This window comes from Parasteatoda tepidariorum, chromosome 10, assembly GCF_043381705.1.
Source record: "Parasteatoda tepidariorum isolate YZ-2023 chromosome 10, CAS_Ptep_4.0, whole genome shotgun sequence".
Lineage (NCBI taxonomy): Eukaryota > Metazoa > Arthropoda > Arachnida > Araneae > Theridiidae > Parasteatoda > Parasteatoda tepidariorum.
The window spans coordinates 32,107,317-32,123,419 of NC_092213.1; the positions used below are offsets into that span (position 1 = coordinate 32,107,317).

The 16,103-nt window shown below is 29.9% G+C and overlaps 1 protein-coding gene across 2 annotated transcripts in view; it reads right to left on the bottom strand.

The window, feature by feature from the left end:
- The window catches only part of LOC107437741 (acid-sensing ion channel 1A-like), a 39,322-nt gene that overhangs the window by 4,893 nt on the left and 18,326 nt on the right, over positions 1 to 16,103 (bottom strand). For both annotated transcript variants that reach the window (XM_071186868.1, XM_043038707.2), the window contains 7 exons: positions 13,949 to 14,109; positions 12,452 to 12,550; positions 11,162 to 11,261; positions 5,482 to 5,548; positions 4,074 to 4,119; positions 1,366 to 1,400; positions 1,210 to 1,285 (listed from right to left, as the gene is read on the bottom strand). In XM_071186868.1, coding sequence (XP_071042969.1) covers positions 1,210 to 1,285; positions 1,366 to 1,400; positions 4,074 to 4,119; positions 5,482 to 5,548; positions 11,162 to 11,261; positions 12,452 to 12,550; positions 13,949 to 14,109 — 584 coding nt within the window. The remainder of the gene's footprint in view (positions 1 to 1,209; positions 1,286 to 1,365; positions 1,401 to 4,073; positions 4,120 to 5,481; positions 5,549 to 11,161; positions 11,262 to 12,451; positions 12,551 to 13,948; positions 14,110 to 16,103) is intronic.

Sequence of the window (16,103 nt, forward strand, 5' to 3'; positions counted from 1 at the left end):
TAAAACAAAAATATACGATATTGGTAATTTTATCGTTCATATGGTAATGGTTTACCTGAAATTCTGGTAATCACAATTATAGTTTATATATGTATGTATAATTATAGTATCACACATTTAGTAAAAAATACAAAACTGAAAAGTAAATTTAACTGAATATTGCCATGCTCTGTGGTATCATGGTAAAATTACTAAATTTTATCCCATATTATTAAAACATATTACATTGTTAATTTTGTAAAATCAATAAAAAAGCAATTCGGTAAAAATTACCGAGTATTTTAGTGTTCCCAAAAATCTAGAAACATGCAATCTAAATGTCCCCTTATTCTTTTAGTTCTTATTGTACACTTTTTTTCCTCATAGTAGATTTAATAGTTCTCAAAAATTAAAAACTTTTAAAAAAAATTATATATTTTTCCTCATTTTCTATTTTTTTCATTATTTAACCGATTTCATTTTAGATTTCGCCATTCATAGTTAGGTAGTTTTCCATAAAAGGAAAATAAATAATGTTTCAACATTAAAAAAAATACGTTTGTATAAACATAATTTAATAATTAAACAAAAAAGGAAGATTATTTCTGAATTAAACATTATTTTTTGGTTGAGATTATTTCTCGTAAGATTATGAGCTTTAAAAAGAAATTCAAAGTGGATTTGATTAGAGTATATCATTCCAGAAACAGGAAGAAAAATGCAACGACTTAAACAACTTATGAAGGACTAAAATATAAATGTCATAAGTTTGAAGAATTATTTGTAGTTGTCACCCTTATCCTATATTTTTAGTATCTTTTTCAAAAGGAAGTAAAAAAATAAACCTATAGGTTACGAAAATTACTTAGGCGTGGAAAAAATAAAAACGCATGAAAAATCTAAATGAACATATGAAAACATATGAAACATCAAAAGCTGACAAATTTTGATGCCTCTAAAGCAGTCATCCTCTATAATTATTATTCAGATATTGCGAATATATTTTTTCTTACTTAAATGTTAATTTTCAACTTCTAATATGTATTTCTGATACTCCTTTGACTTTATTTTAAACAGGGACTTTAAAAAATGTATATTAAGAGTTATAAATATGAAACATTCTATAAATGATCTCGTGACGAATTTCGCTGAATAAACCGACAATCCAATTTGTTTAAACATGCAGCAATAAAAATAAAAACGCCCTTTACACGCTACTCAATAACTTACATCATACTTCGCTCTGTATCTGAATACATTGACATTTGTTCTCTTGAAAATTATTAGAAGAATTGCCGTTCTGTTCCTGAAACACAAAAGTTAACAATAGAATTTATAAAAGAAATTTGATAATTCCTACATGAGCTTGCAAGAAAATTATTTTACCAGTTATGCGTAACGGCATGCCCGACCCTCGTATCCTGAAAATAAAAAAATAAAAAATAATTAAAAAATTCACCCTTAACGGACGCATTATTTCCAAATCTTTCTCGAAGTGAAAACGTCTTTTTTTTAAAATATTTTTAATTTATTTTTTTTAAATTAAATTAGTGTGTACAAAATGCGCAAAATAAAAAAAAAATAACATTCTGAAGAATAACTTTTGATCAAATGATCGGATCTTCATGTTTTAGGACTTAATCATATTGGTTCCAGGGAGTGACCTCAAATATACTAATTAATTAGAGCAGACGATGCTTCAAGTTACGAAATCAGACACAAAAAGGAATTTTTTCTGAATGAACATTCCATTTTTTTTCGATGTGTTCGTATTTCTGATCTATGAAATATAGGGGGTAGCTGAAGTCTGGGAAAAAGGTTAAAAACGTTTGGTCAGGAGAGTTTGGACGTCTCAATGTCATTATTATTTTTTGCGTATTCTCTGTATCTCAAGAACTTCTTAAATGAATCGAAACATTTTTGCACTCAATTATAAAATTCGCTTATCTGAAGATATTTACGCTAAAAAAATATAATAAATGTTTATTATTTTAATTAATAATAGTCGAATAATTTTTGATGTATAAAGTCTGCACTTTTTTACATCATTTTAATGAATGCAATTTTAAATGACAAAATACGACATTTGAGCCAAATAGGTCGAATAGTTCCTGTGAGAGAAAGAAATTTGAAAAAAAGTAATATATTTAAAATTCAGCTCGATTATTATTAAATAAAATAATAAACATTCACTAAAAGTTATTTTTTGTGTGTGGAAAAAAATAGTGAATGCAAAGAAAATTGGATAAAATTCGTATTGAATAAACGTAATTTGTATTTGAATAAACGAATTTTATAATTATGTACAAAATTTTTTGATTTGCTTAAAAAGTTATGGAGAAATGCGGAGAAAGTAAAATTAACATTAAGAGGTTCAAACTGTGGATTCGCAGCCCTTTAACTGTTGGAATCATATTTCCCAGTTTACTTGATTCCTCCTATATTTTGGAGATCAGAAATACGAAACCGTCAAAAAAATCGGTATGTAATTTGTTCAGAAAGAGTATGTTTTTACGTTTGATTTCGCAATTTTAAATATGGTCTGATTAATTAATTAGCATATTTGAGGTTCCCCTCTCGAACCTGCAAGATCGAGTCCTAAAGCGTGAAGATCTGAGTGGTCAGGTTTTTTTTAATTTTATTTTGCGCACTATACTTATGGTTTTAAAAAGATTGCAACAAATATGAAAAAGATCGTGATAAAACTTTCTGAAGTTCTCCAATACCACTTTAAATGAACTTTTAAGAATAAAATTTGCAAAGTTAGCTTATAAGAATCGTAACAATCAATAATTCTCTCTCTATAACACTTTTAAAAGCTTCAGTTATAAGACTTTATTAAAAATATTAAAACACAATTTATACATCGTACAATTATAGGAGATAGTTTGTTTAATCTCCCTTCTAAAAAAACACAACTTGGTTACATTTTTAAAACACATGGCCCAATCTCAGTCACCCGTTGCCACCCTCAGCAACAAATGGAGGAAAAATATCACTAGGGTGATTTTGGTTGGTTGGCGCGTGGCGGGAGGCCATAGCGACCAACCCGTTTGTGATATCTCTATATATTTTCTTTAAATTTTTGAATTGAAATAATATTTTATTGTTTAAAAGGACTTTTAGATATTTTACAATTCTGATTGGCATATAACCTTTTGTACCTCGATATTTACTTCTTGAATAATATCCTCTTTATGTAAATTATTATTCACTGTAAAGGTTTCCATAGTGTCTGTAAAGGTTTCCATAGTGTAAATCTAATACGTTTATTCATTAAAAGCAAACTATCTATAAAATAACTATGTGTAAGACTAATAGTAACCGACCTACCCCCGAAGGAGTTTGCGGATAAGGATTTCACCCGTTGTCACGTGAACTAAACACAACAAAACTACAGAAAAGTAAAATCAAAACTGAAAAGATTGATACACATAGGAAAAATCCCAAAAACGAAAAGATGGTAAAAATAAAACAGAATAAAAATTAAAAGTGCTTAAAACATCTAAGTGATTAAAATTAACCAACAGTAAAAGTGTCAAAAATACAGGTAAAAACACATAAAAGTAAGGTCAGGTAAAACATCAAATGGTAAAAATATGAAAAATCGCATTAAATACAAATAAGACTAAAATAAGAATAGAATAATTAAAATAGTCGACTAAAAGTTCAAGTGTCCCCCTTTCAAGGCTTCTAAGATTAAAAATGTTCTAAGGTATACCAAAGTTTCTCTAAAAAGGATAAACACTCAAAGATGATACCAGGTAAGACAGAGGGTACAACTAACTATGTTTAAATAAACTAACTAAATAACTACGTGTAAAATAAACTAACTAAAAATATGCAAAAAAGTGTTTTAAAAAATGTAAAAATGATCTTGGAGGAATTTTTTTAAAAAAAATGTTATCGGTCATTATAGTTATGGAAAAATTTAATGATTCACGCTATGGCTAATATTATCGATACCTCGCCAAAACAGCTAATCTGCCAATTTGACTATTGAAATGTTCGTATTGTTGGCGTGAAGTTAGCGATATCGAGATTTCCTCTTCCTAGGTAAAAAAATTTTTAAAACCAATACAAAAAAAACTTACTTTCATTACGTCTTCCTCTTTTATATCGTAATCAAAATTCCTATCACTGAAAGAAAAACAATATTATTATTTTTCTATCATTATTTCATTATTGCTATTTTATGATATTTTTTTAGTATGGATTAAACCCTCACCCTAAGGGAGGATTTCTTAACCTGTGGCTCATGAACTCCTAAGGGGTCCATGAGTTATAATTTGGGGGTCCGCTGACTACTAATTTTTAAAACGTTTGAAAGCCTACCCATTGCTTGTAAAGCGAGCTATGGCAGCTATAATTCCGTTTGCCACAGTATATCTTTGCGAAGCGGGATTTTCCACCATAGTGACAATAAAAACATAACATCGAAATCGATTGAATGTTGAACATGATATGCACGTTGCTTTGTCGAAAACCATCCCCCAATTCAATTTATTAGTTAAGGAAAAGCAGCAGCAACCTTCACATTAAAAATTTTAATTTAAAAAATTTTTTATACTATTAAAATAATAAAATTAAATGTTGTTTTCTAATAATTGATGTTTATTGCAATTATTTTTTTCACAGGGGGGTGGTCCATGACTTCTTAAAAAATTTTAAAAGGGGTCCATTATATCAAAAAGGTTAAGAAACACTGCCCTAAGGTGTACACTACCAGGAATCAGTATGTCTATTTTTATAATTTTGGAATACTTATTAGTTTTTTTTGTTAACATGCTCGCTATGAACTTTAATTATAAAGTAAAGATTTTGCTAGAAGAATGCTGATTACGTCCATTGCCGAAAAAATATTAACAACCATTGTTTTAGAAGATCAGAGATTGCCTAACAGACAACATCTTCATGATGAGTATGCTATTAATACCCTTATTTCTCAAAAGATGGCAACAAATTTCATTGCGCTGGGAGAATACGTAGACTGTCTCGATTGTCATGCAAAATAACCATATGCAAAAGAATATTAATAATGTAAGGGTGACAGTGAATAAAATGCTGAAACACTCATCATCTCAATTCTGTAGATCAAATCTTGAGCGAATGAATTAAACGGGCAACGAAGCACCAGCAAATCTTACGGTCTCATTTTCCAGCATATTTGAAAGGCATTAGATTATACTTTTATGATACTTTTATGATATTAGATTATACTTTTCATGATTTTTCTTTTGCCTAAATAATTTTTGGTCCTGCAAACCAACATGCAATTCCCATTATAGCTAAGTAACGGCCTTTAGATAAGCTGATCAATAATTTATATAAAAAAAAAGGGACGAGAAAAATTATTTTTTAGTCAATTTGCACGAACAGAATTCGGTTTTAAGATATAATATTATTTTAAAATATGTATGAGCATTTTAAACTATTATGATTATTTTAAATTATTATGATTATTTTAAAACATGTGAGGAAAGTAGAATATTTAAAACTTACTGACAGGCAGGAGCGCATCTAACATAACAAAATGTGTAATTAATACTGTTAAGACAATCGTCCATTTCTGCAAAAAAGGAAAAAAAATAGTTATTGCATTTGGTTTGGGGTAAAAAAATGTACAATTTTTTTTTATTATGTCATATTTTAATTGCTAAATTTTAAAATGTTTTATGTGACGCTGCCTTAAAAAAAAAATTGATTAGTTAATATTGTAAAAAATTTTTGTGAATCTGAATACTAAAATGCTGATAACTACTTTGCATCAAAATAGTGTTCCACTAAAGGTTCAACTGCATCAAAATCCAAGGATAGTTCCTGATGCAATGAAACACCTGGAATGTTCTTTTACACTACTTGGTGTAAAGTATTCGCCACCAACCCCCATGTTTATCATTCAGTAACGCTGCAATTTATAATTACAGTAAGGGCGCTTTTTCATTACACGACACGATACCGACAAAATCGGACGACAAATGTGTGAACGACAATGTCGTTGCCGGATCGTTCAAGCAATTGTTTTTTCACTTGTCCGATATCGTTCGTCCGAGAAGTAGAAATTCTTGTTCATTCAATGTTTCGAGCTTGAATGAGCAGTTGCTTGTGTTCTGCTGTGATTTTTTTTTGCAAATTTTAAATATGCCGGATGATATTCGTCGTCTCAAACTTCTTACTTTATTTTAGAAGAAAAAAGCTAGCAGTACAGAAACGTTTTTGGGTTCACGAAATGGTACTTATGTATTAACGCTACCGCAGCTAAAGATTTGGCGGCTTTTAAGTGCCGCCAATCTACACCTAAAATTTTTGCGACGAATCATGAAATAAAATACTTTATTTAAAATCTAAAAATTCAAAACACTTTGTTTAAAATCAAAGTAGTCAATCGAATTTCGGTGGAAAATGGGCCGCTATAGAGTTTTGCATATATTCAAAAAAACAGTCTCTTTTCTTTCATCAGATGCTGTCGCCATATCGTCGCTTTGAAACTAAACCGTAGTAACTCAAAAAAATCGAAAAATGAATTATTTAAGTCATTTTGTGTTAAAAAATCACCCTTTTAGAGAAACAAAGTGCTATCTTCATAGTTCCATAAAATTAATTTAGAGAGCACATAAATCGTAATCGCATTGGCGCGATTCGCCATCTTAGTTTTAGGGAATAGTGTAGCAGTGTGCCAATTGCAACAAAACCTTGGAGGAGATAACGTCGCTTTGAAACTAAACCATGGTAACTCAAAAAAGCAAGTTTTTCTGGAGAGCGATTTCTTTCCCTACACTGTTGTACGTCAAAATTTGAAATGAAATATGTAATATTCGGGAGGATATTTTGAAGAATATCGTTGTATTTTGAAATAACTCTCCACATTTAATAAAAGTTTTAGAGAAAAGTGTTGCAACTCAAAGTACCTTAACTTATTTCGAAATTACCACAAAACTAGAAATGCTACAAGAATCTGCCCTGGTTCATTGAAAAATGTAAAGAAACAGGTTTTTTTTTAAAGTAAACTATTTTGTAGTAGTCACCATAGCTTTGAGACAACCTGCGGAGGAAGTTCCTGAAAAGTTATAAATCGCTCTCTTGAGAAACTTGCTTTTTTGAGTTACCATGGTTTAGTTTCAAAGTGAAGATATGAACTCTGATAAATAAGATTCCAAATGATGTCTCGCTGTCCCCCTATGTATTTTGTTCCACCATTTAGCACTGCCCCTTATTCTCTCAACTGTTTGTGTATTATGAACTCCTGTATCAGGATTAATAAAATGTATGCAAATACCTACTTGCTAAGGTATTTGTATTTATGATAAACCTTAGTAAGTAGGAATCCTTCTATTCTCTTTGATAACCTTTCCAACTGTCGGAATAAATTGTGCTACCATCTAAGCCTCACTTGCTGATCAGACTGTCTTAAATTACATTTCCAAAACGTACGTTTACCAAAATAAAGTTTCATGTCATGGGAATTGGTACATTTTCGTTTTTTTGGATAAAATATTTCGCAACTAAAAAAATAAAATTACATCTTGTTCTGTTTTTGAAAAATCCCAAAGATGCATTTTCGTAGCACTAAAAATTGGCGTCAGAAATCGGCAAACAAGGCAACAAGGAGTCCAAAAGATAACAGCGTGCGAAAACGGGGTTGCTGTGTGCGAATAACAGGATTGCTTTTTATTGGCGCATTAGCACAACTTCTGCAACATTTATTTCGTGGGTGCTGAAGTACCCACAAAATAAATGAGGCAAGATATGTTGAATGAGATTTTTATGTGCTTTTTCATAAGCTACAAAAAGTCCCAAATAAATTTTTTATATTACGTCCGAATAAGAGAAACCAAGAACAAGAGTGATGTTAATGAGGAATAATTTTTACATGGCTTTTGAGATGGCGTCTGCTCGCTAATTTATTCTGTAATCACTTAAATTCTTTAAATGTTTCAAAGTATTAACGTTTTTTTAATCGAATTAAAATATTAGTTTAATTTAGAATAATCTTTTTAGATGATTTTTTAAATGAGTTTTATCAAATTTATCTTATGAAGCCGCTCTATCATGTTTCAAAAAAATGTTTCAGTTGAATCAGGGAACAGACTTTTTATTATTCAATCAAGCAGAAACCAGTAGTTAGATAGAGTTCTGTTTGAAATACATAAGGTCTTTATTTGCCATCTTGTCAAACCATTACCATTATAAAAAATACTATCTCTTCATTAAAGCATATAATGAATTTATAAAAATTTTCAATAAGACTTTTGTGAAGTCTTTCAAAATTATTATAATGTAAAAAATGCTACATCATAAAATTAAAAATTTATAACCAGACATGAGAATAAATTATAAAAATCTTTTATTTTCAAATTTTATATTTGACATGATCAAATAAACGATTAAAATTGATTAAAAGAATAAAATAATGATCAAAAGAGAAGATAAAACAGGAAAGAAACACAACAACTAATAAAATCGCCACGATTTGAGGAAAAACTTACTTGCCTAACCAACATTTGATTCCGACAAACGATATCGCCTTGTCGGATACGACATAATCGTTATCGTATCGGTGAATGAAAAAACGCGCCGTTGCTGACCATGTATTTTACTTGACTCTATGTCGTTCGCCGACAATCGGATCCGTTTTGTCGTTATCGTGTCGTGTAATGAAAAAGCGCCCTAAGATATGATACACATAATAATCAGTAAAATTATTTTTACGAGACAATACAAAATAAAAGTCGTTAATTTAGGTTGCATAAATATACTAATTTTCAAAAATAAAATTAGTTTGTAAATCAAAAGCACGGGTAATACAGGAGAAATATTAAGACGGATTCGATCTAGGCTTAGCAGAGCAGTAGTGTATAGAAATTACACATTATAAAATTATTTAATGCAGTTTACAGAGACTTAAAATTAAAATATAAATAGCCTTATTACACAATTAAAAACATACATACATATATTTAGTGGTGATTCATAGTTTCTGTAGATGAAAAGCAACATTGAAGATGACCGCAAATGGTCGCCAATTCGATATCGATTGTAAGTATTTTCAGACGATATCGAAACGCGCCAACATTGGAATTTTTGTAAAGTCAAATATTTAAAGTATGGTGTAAAGGCGCCTGATCTTGGTGTAAGTTTTTGCATTCTTGGTGTTTAAAGCTTTCAAACACCCTTTAAATTATACATGAAAGCTCAATTTTGGGTTAAGATAAAAAAGCGTTCCGTATCGCAATTTTTTGGGCTGTTGAACATCAAATTCGTAGAGATATTAGTCTGCACTTTTTACAGTGTATTAATTCAAAAATAAATGTGTTCCAAGCGATAAGAAGCCGAACTATAATATTTGTATTAATAGCACTCGATTCGTGAAAACTTATGGGGAGATCTTAAAATAATACCAACTGTGTGGGGCTTTCATTACTAAAATATTATTAAATCAAAATTTTTAAATTTAATAGCTAAGCGTATTAGATAGAAGGTGCTGTCAAATGTTTTGTTATATAATAAATTTTATTACATTAAACGGAACTATTTTAACATTGAGGCGTAGATTTTGGATGGAACGTATACCGTGATTTAAAATATTATTTATTTCAAAAGAAATTTTGCACTATTTTTTGCTTTATTTTATTTAAATTAATTTTTTTATTAATTTTTTTTTAAATAAACAAACTTTCTTTAGATTATTTTAAAGTTCTTGAATTGAAATGTTTCTAAATCTTATTTTGTAATTATTCCAAACATTTCTTTCCAGCGTTTGATATATATATATTTCAGACGATTGATGCAATTGTAAACAGTAATTGTCTAACAACAATAGTTTTCTAGTAACAAAGACATAGTAGTACCCAGTAGATTTCCTGCAAAAAATGTTTAGTTATATTGAACAAAGGTTTCAAAAAACAAAGGTTTATTAGCATTCAATAGATTTTAACTACAAGATTAACTAGCATTTAATAGTATCTAACATCAAGAGATAATACTAGCATCCAGTAGATTTCTGGTAAAAAATGTTTAGCAGTATCAACCTGTTTTCCAGAAACAAAAGTCTATTAATGTCCAGTAGTTTCATAGTACTTAATTAAATGTCTGGATTTATTTTACTATCACCCTGTCTATCGGATAATTATTTACCATTTGAGGGGAGTGAAATTTTACTCCGCAGCTCGCAATTGACGACCAAATATTTAGGGCTGTCGAGTATGTAACAGAGTTTAACTCTAGAATAACAAATTTGGCAAGTAAGCTGGGATAGTCCGATTGGTAGGGCACTGGGCCCATGTTCAAGAGTTCGTGGGTTCGAACCGACCTGGCTGAAGACTCCCCGTGTAGTAAATGGTGACTGATGCAGATTAAACGTGTCGAGTTTCTAAGTCCTCCATGTTCCCATAACAAAACAATACCTCTGGGGGTACTGATCCAGGAGTTTCCTTTTTTTTTGGATAGGTTCAAAATTACAAGGCTACGGAGTTGAACATTGGTAGTCATAAATCCAAAAAAATTGGGTCGGCTGTTCAACAATGATTAGAAGTTTGGTACGTGAATAACAAAAATTGGCTGAAGAATATTAAAGAATAATAGAATAAAAATACGACTTTTTTAAAATTCGATTTCTGAGGAATAATTCTGCCGATTTCGAACAAATTTTTAGTTTTGCTTTGTAAAGTTAAATTTTTAAAGTGATGTAAAAATCGAATAACTAACAATTCAAAGTTTTTTCGCTTATTATTAAATAAAATAATAACTAAAAGCAATAAATAAAAATAACTAATAAATAAAAAAAAGACTTACTTTGAGCCATTTGTTTAAACATAATGGAGCTTAAAACGTAACAATGTTCTTATTAACGCATTGCAGCATTGAGCATATATATATAAATAAATAATTTCATGGAAATGTATATAAATAAAAAATGTATAAAATGAGTGTAAATAAAAAGTTTCACAGGTTGTATAGGTTGCATATTTTTATAACTTTATTTTAAAACATTATCATTCATATAATAATCATTAGCATCCAACTTCATTAACATAACAATTACATTGCATAAACATTATAATTTCATTTTAAACCCAGCATACATGCAAAGCTTGACTAAAATACATAAGTATTTGATGATATAGCTCTAATTGCGAAGCATCTTTAAATTGAACTTAATTTTGGTTTTTAAAATAATGCTTACCTTCACCACAAAACTTGAAATTGTGTGGATACAAGTTTTCAGTTAAGACACACTGGCAATTGTCCATCGTTTGATTTAAAATACACTCTTCAATGCACATCTGTTTAAACAAAAATCATAAATTTAATGCGTAATTAACATGATTATGTTTTATGACGTAAAAATGTCGACACAGCATGTAAACTATACCGCTATCGCTATTCTTATTTTAAGTTTAAAAAAAAAAATGGAAGTCGCTAGAACCTACAGTCAAAAGTCTCACATTAATGTTTTAACAAGAAAAACAAATTGCAAATTTACTTATAAAAATGTAAGAGAAAGAAAGTATAAGATAATCACAATTAATTATAAAAGAGGGAAAGGGGTGATTGAATTATTGCAATCACAGTTTACGGCTTTCACCAAACTCATGCGCATTCGCATTTTTCATGAATTATTTCCAAAAATACCAATTTTGGCGTAGTTTGGATATGGTCAGTAGATTGCTGAATTCAAGTAAGAAATCGCCAAGAGTTAGCTGTTGTTCTGCACATCTGTGTGCTATTCATCTGCAATACTGAGTGCTGAAGCTTTGTCAATCTATAATAACTGTGTGTTTATAACACATGCGAAAGTTCGCCTTTGGTTTTAGTTGTGTAACAAAGACACTTATATTTTTCTTTATTTTGTAAAATGTATAATTTTATAATATTTTATTTCTATCAGTTAATGTTCCATTAAGCCTAATTCGAATTTTTCTTTTGTATTCTCTCAGTACGATGTGCATGTTTGATTTATTAACTAATTTAATTTTAAGAATTAGCGTTTGTGTATGCATTCTAAACTAACCGTTCATACTCTAAATTGTTACGGGAAAATAATTAACTCTTTTGTATACACATATGAGTCTAAGAATCTGTCTTATTGTTAATAATATTAATATGTACATGCACATATCTGTTATAAAAATGTTAGCGTTATTGAAAATCCACGATGGCCCGACCACTTAACATCAAAAGAAAAGCAAAATTTCAAATACTTCACTACACCAAACACCAAAGAATTATTTGCGATGTTTCACTTCACCACATTTGGTGCAAAGTAGTTGCCGCCATTTTTATTGCTTAGATAATATCGTTCAACAAACAGTTTTACTGAGTATTATTTTATTATTTTTGCGATGTTCCAACTTGTACCACATTAAGGCTTCTGCAAACTCAAACTATGTCTTAGCATAATTTTCTCCAAAATTTTTATCAGTGTAACGCCTGACACATCATTTATAATCATAAATAGTTCGTAATATATTACTTCTTTTGATAGTGGTCCATTCCCACCTCTAATCTGCCATGTCTTTATATAATCTGTGCAATTCGTCTGATATGGATATGGTAAAAGATTTTTTATGTCCTGTAAGAAAAAGAAGAAGAATCATATGGCTTGCCAGAAACATGAAGTAATGAGCGAAGAGCTTATCTTTCTGGAAAACTATTCAAATAAAAAATTGATTTCGTTTTACTTTTAAACTTTGCCATCTAACATTACGAATAAATATAAAATTCTTTGGTCTTCAGTCTTAAAAATTATTATAAGAATATAATAAATAGTATATAAAATATATATTGCAATAATAATAGTATATAATAATTATTTTGCTGTAAGTTATTTTTTGGTAAATAAGATTGATTGACGTCAAGAAAAAAAGACCATGGAAGGAGGTAAACTTTTGACGTCGATTTTGACTGCTTTGATGTGGTCATAAGTTTCAAAATGAATCTAATTCTCATATTTTGAAGGTTGAAAATCAAATTCCCTCAAAACAAAGCAAATCTAATATATATAATTCTCTTACGTGGCTCCCAAGTTTTGGCTGTATTTCTTTTCCGCCGGTGGCAACGTTTGCTTTGTTTTGTTTACGTTACTATTTCTCTTACACGGCGAATCGACCAATGATTGCCGCTAAAAATGTCACATGAAAAATCTAGTTGAGGTGGCTCAACATATAGCGCTTTTAAAAACAGGAACTGAAATAACCAGAGAGCATCAGCTGCGGCAATCTCATACTATTAAGCTAGGCAGAAGTGAGTAGTCTTTGTCGATAGATCTCTATTTTAGTATTTTGCCAAAAGCGCTTTTTTTCACGAATTTATATATTACGAATTTATTTGACGATTTTTGATTTATATCACGAATTATACTATAGCACATTTCTAATAGGTTTAGTTAATTACATGTCATTTATTTGATTTCGAATTTATTTTAATGACTTAGCATTTACTAAAAAGATGTAATTTATTTTTTAAAAAATAGGTTTTTATATGGATTTGAATGATTGTTTTGAATTCTTAGAATTTTGTGCATTCGCAATGTACCTAAGTTAGTAGCGAGCGAAGCGAGCTTGATTTGCAAAGCAAACCATACAAGATTGCGTTGCAATTTTCGGGGGTTGGCGAGCGTTAGAGGGCGCAGCCCACTAGTTAAATAAAATAATTTTAAAAAATATCGAAAAACAGCAACTTTTCTATAGATTTGCACAAAAAAGTAAGAAATAAAATATTGCATGTGATTTAAAATTCCACGCTATTTAAGTATATTACTCGAGAAAAGCTGGTATCACCTGCTAGATTTTAAATAAAGTTCCAGATGGCAACACAGTAAAAAATTTCACTACTTAATATAAGGGAATCTAGTTATTAAAAGATTTTTCTCAAATTCAAATAAACAATCAAAATAAGACAAAAGTTCATTGTGGAGTAAATTTAATGAATGAATTTAATAAATAAATTTAAATAAATATCAAATAATTGCCTCTTTGAGATGTATGACGTATGTTTTTCTTGGCTTCAGTAAGAATCCTTCGCTGAAAGGGTTGAGGATATTCCAAGGAGAGTGAATGGCCACTTGACCAGTCACCGTCTCATCAATTCTGAAATATTCATCCGGCTCCAAGTCTATTACCATCTTAAGGACTGAAAATGAAACAAAGTAAAATAAATCTCTTACGAAGAAAGATATCTGTTTTGTCACCCTGGATACGGAATGAAAGGTTAAGGAAAATAATAAGGATAAATCAGAGAGCTGTTTTGAGGGAAAATACGACGATTGTCATGTACAAAAATTGACACAAATTTGGCATCCTGAGTTAATTTCTGGATTATTTTAGAATAAAATTGAAACCTCTAACTTTTCAACTTCATCCACAATTTTTTTAAAATTCTTTTTTAATTACTTTTTTAATTTTGCACTTAAGAATATTTTGCAATGGTGCAGAAAGTAGATTCTCAACATTATTTTGAAGTTTTAAATATTTATCTGTATTCGTTTCATTTGTAATAATTAACTGGTCGCAGTTCTACATAAAATTAATTATAAAAATAAATATAACTAATAGTATAACTTAAATAGTAAATAGTATGACTTTACATTTTAATGATTGTAGAACGGTAAATAAAGTTGTTTATCATGAAATATTTCACTGTACGGTAAAAGTTGCTTTATAACGCAAGCAACAACGCTTTTAGTCTTAAGAATTTAATTTTGAAAAATAATCAAAATCTTAATAATAGAAGAGAATAGCGTCGAGAATGGATATAAAACAATTACTGCAGGTAATACCGTTAAACAATGAATCTATAAATAACACTGGGAAACAAATTTTTTGTTGCATTTACATAAATCTTGCCTAATTCAGGCGTAGGGATTTCAAATATGAAATTGGTTTTGCTCCTAAAGCTACAGATTTCTTTAAAAAGGACATTTTTAGTGTATGTTTTTCTCTAAATGTACAAATTTAAAAATTTTATCTTCCAGGGAAGTTAGGGCACATCATCAGGATTAAAACTACATAGAAACCTATGTCCGGAAATGTTACCACGCTCTTACTTATTTTCATCTCTTCCGAAACAGTTTACAATAGAGGAGCGTTCTTGATCTTGTCTTGTTCTCTTCTGTATTTTGTTCTAAATTTTAGTAAGATTCTTGGTAAAAAAAAAAGAAAAAAGAAATCGTCACTTCGTTTTCTTTAACGCCAATATTAGGGCTGTCTTATAGATCTCGCCTAAAAGTTTCTCCCCTACCTGAATGATTGATGAGGTGGGCGGAGGAGCTCTATTGAAAAACCGCACCTGTTCCCGTAGAAGATTACTCGCCAAATCTTTATGATGCCAATGACGATAAAGGGTCTCAAATGGAAAACCGATTTCCCTCCGTTTTGAGAGACATAGTTGATTAATTCTTCCTTTAGTGGGAGAGTGAAACTTGCGAAATTTTTCGGATGCGCAAGGGATTTTTAGGGATTTGAGTTAAAACATTACACGACATTTCCGAGTGTTTTTNAATTATTAATCATAATAGTAATAACATTATGATCGATTTCATTAAATTTAATTGACGTAATAATTGTACTCAATGAAAAATTAGATTTGAACTACAATTAAAAAAATTCTTAAAGATTTCAAATATTTATTTAATGCGATTGTTAATAACGACTTCCAATGCTTAGAAAAAAATGTTCTGATAATTGAAATTTTATAGTTTATTTAAAATTTCAGAAACACTACATAAATCTATTTCACTTCGCTAGATAAGATAAGCTATTCATGAAATGGTGGTAAGTCAAGGTCAAGCTTCTTTCATTCTTAGAAAATTTTCCCTCTGATAGCTAAGACTTTTCCCTCTCATGACTAAGACTTCGATTACACACTTGCGGACAGGAAAAATCCTTCTTCATACCAGGAGAAATAGTAACCTTGTTATAAGAAAAGCGCCAAGAGAAATAAACTCTATCATGCCAAGGGAGTATTAAGCCAAGCCCGTTCTAGGGGGGCTTTTTAACGCACCTGAAAGCAATTATCCTTATCTTGACAGCTTAACTTTGGGCGAGGTCTACAATGAACCATATTAGCCACTTCTTTTTCTTTTTTTTCCTTGCCACCTCATGCTCCCAACTATCTTAGAACAACCC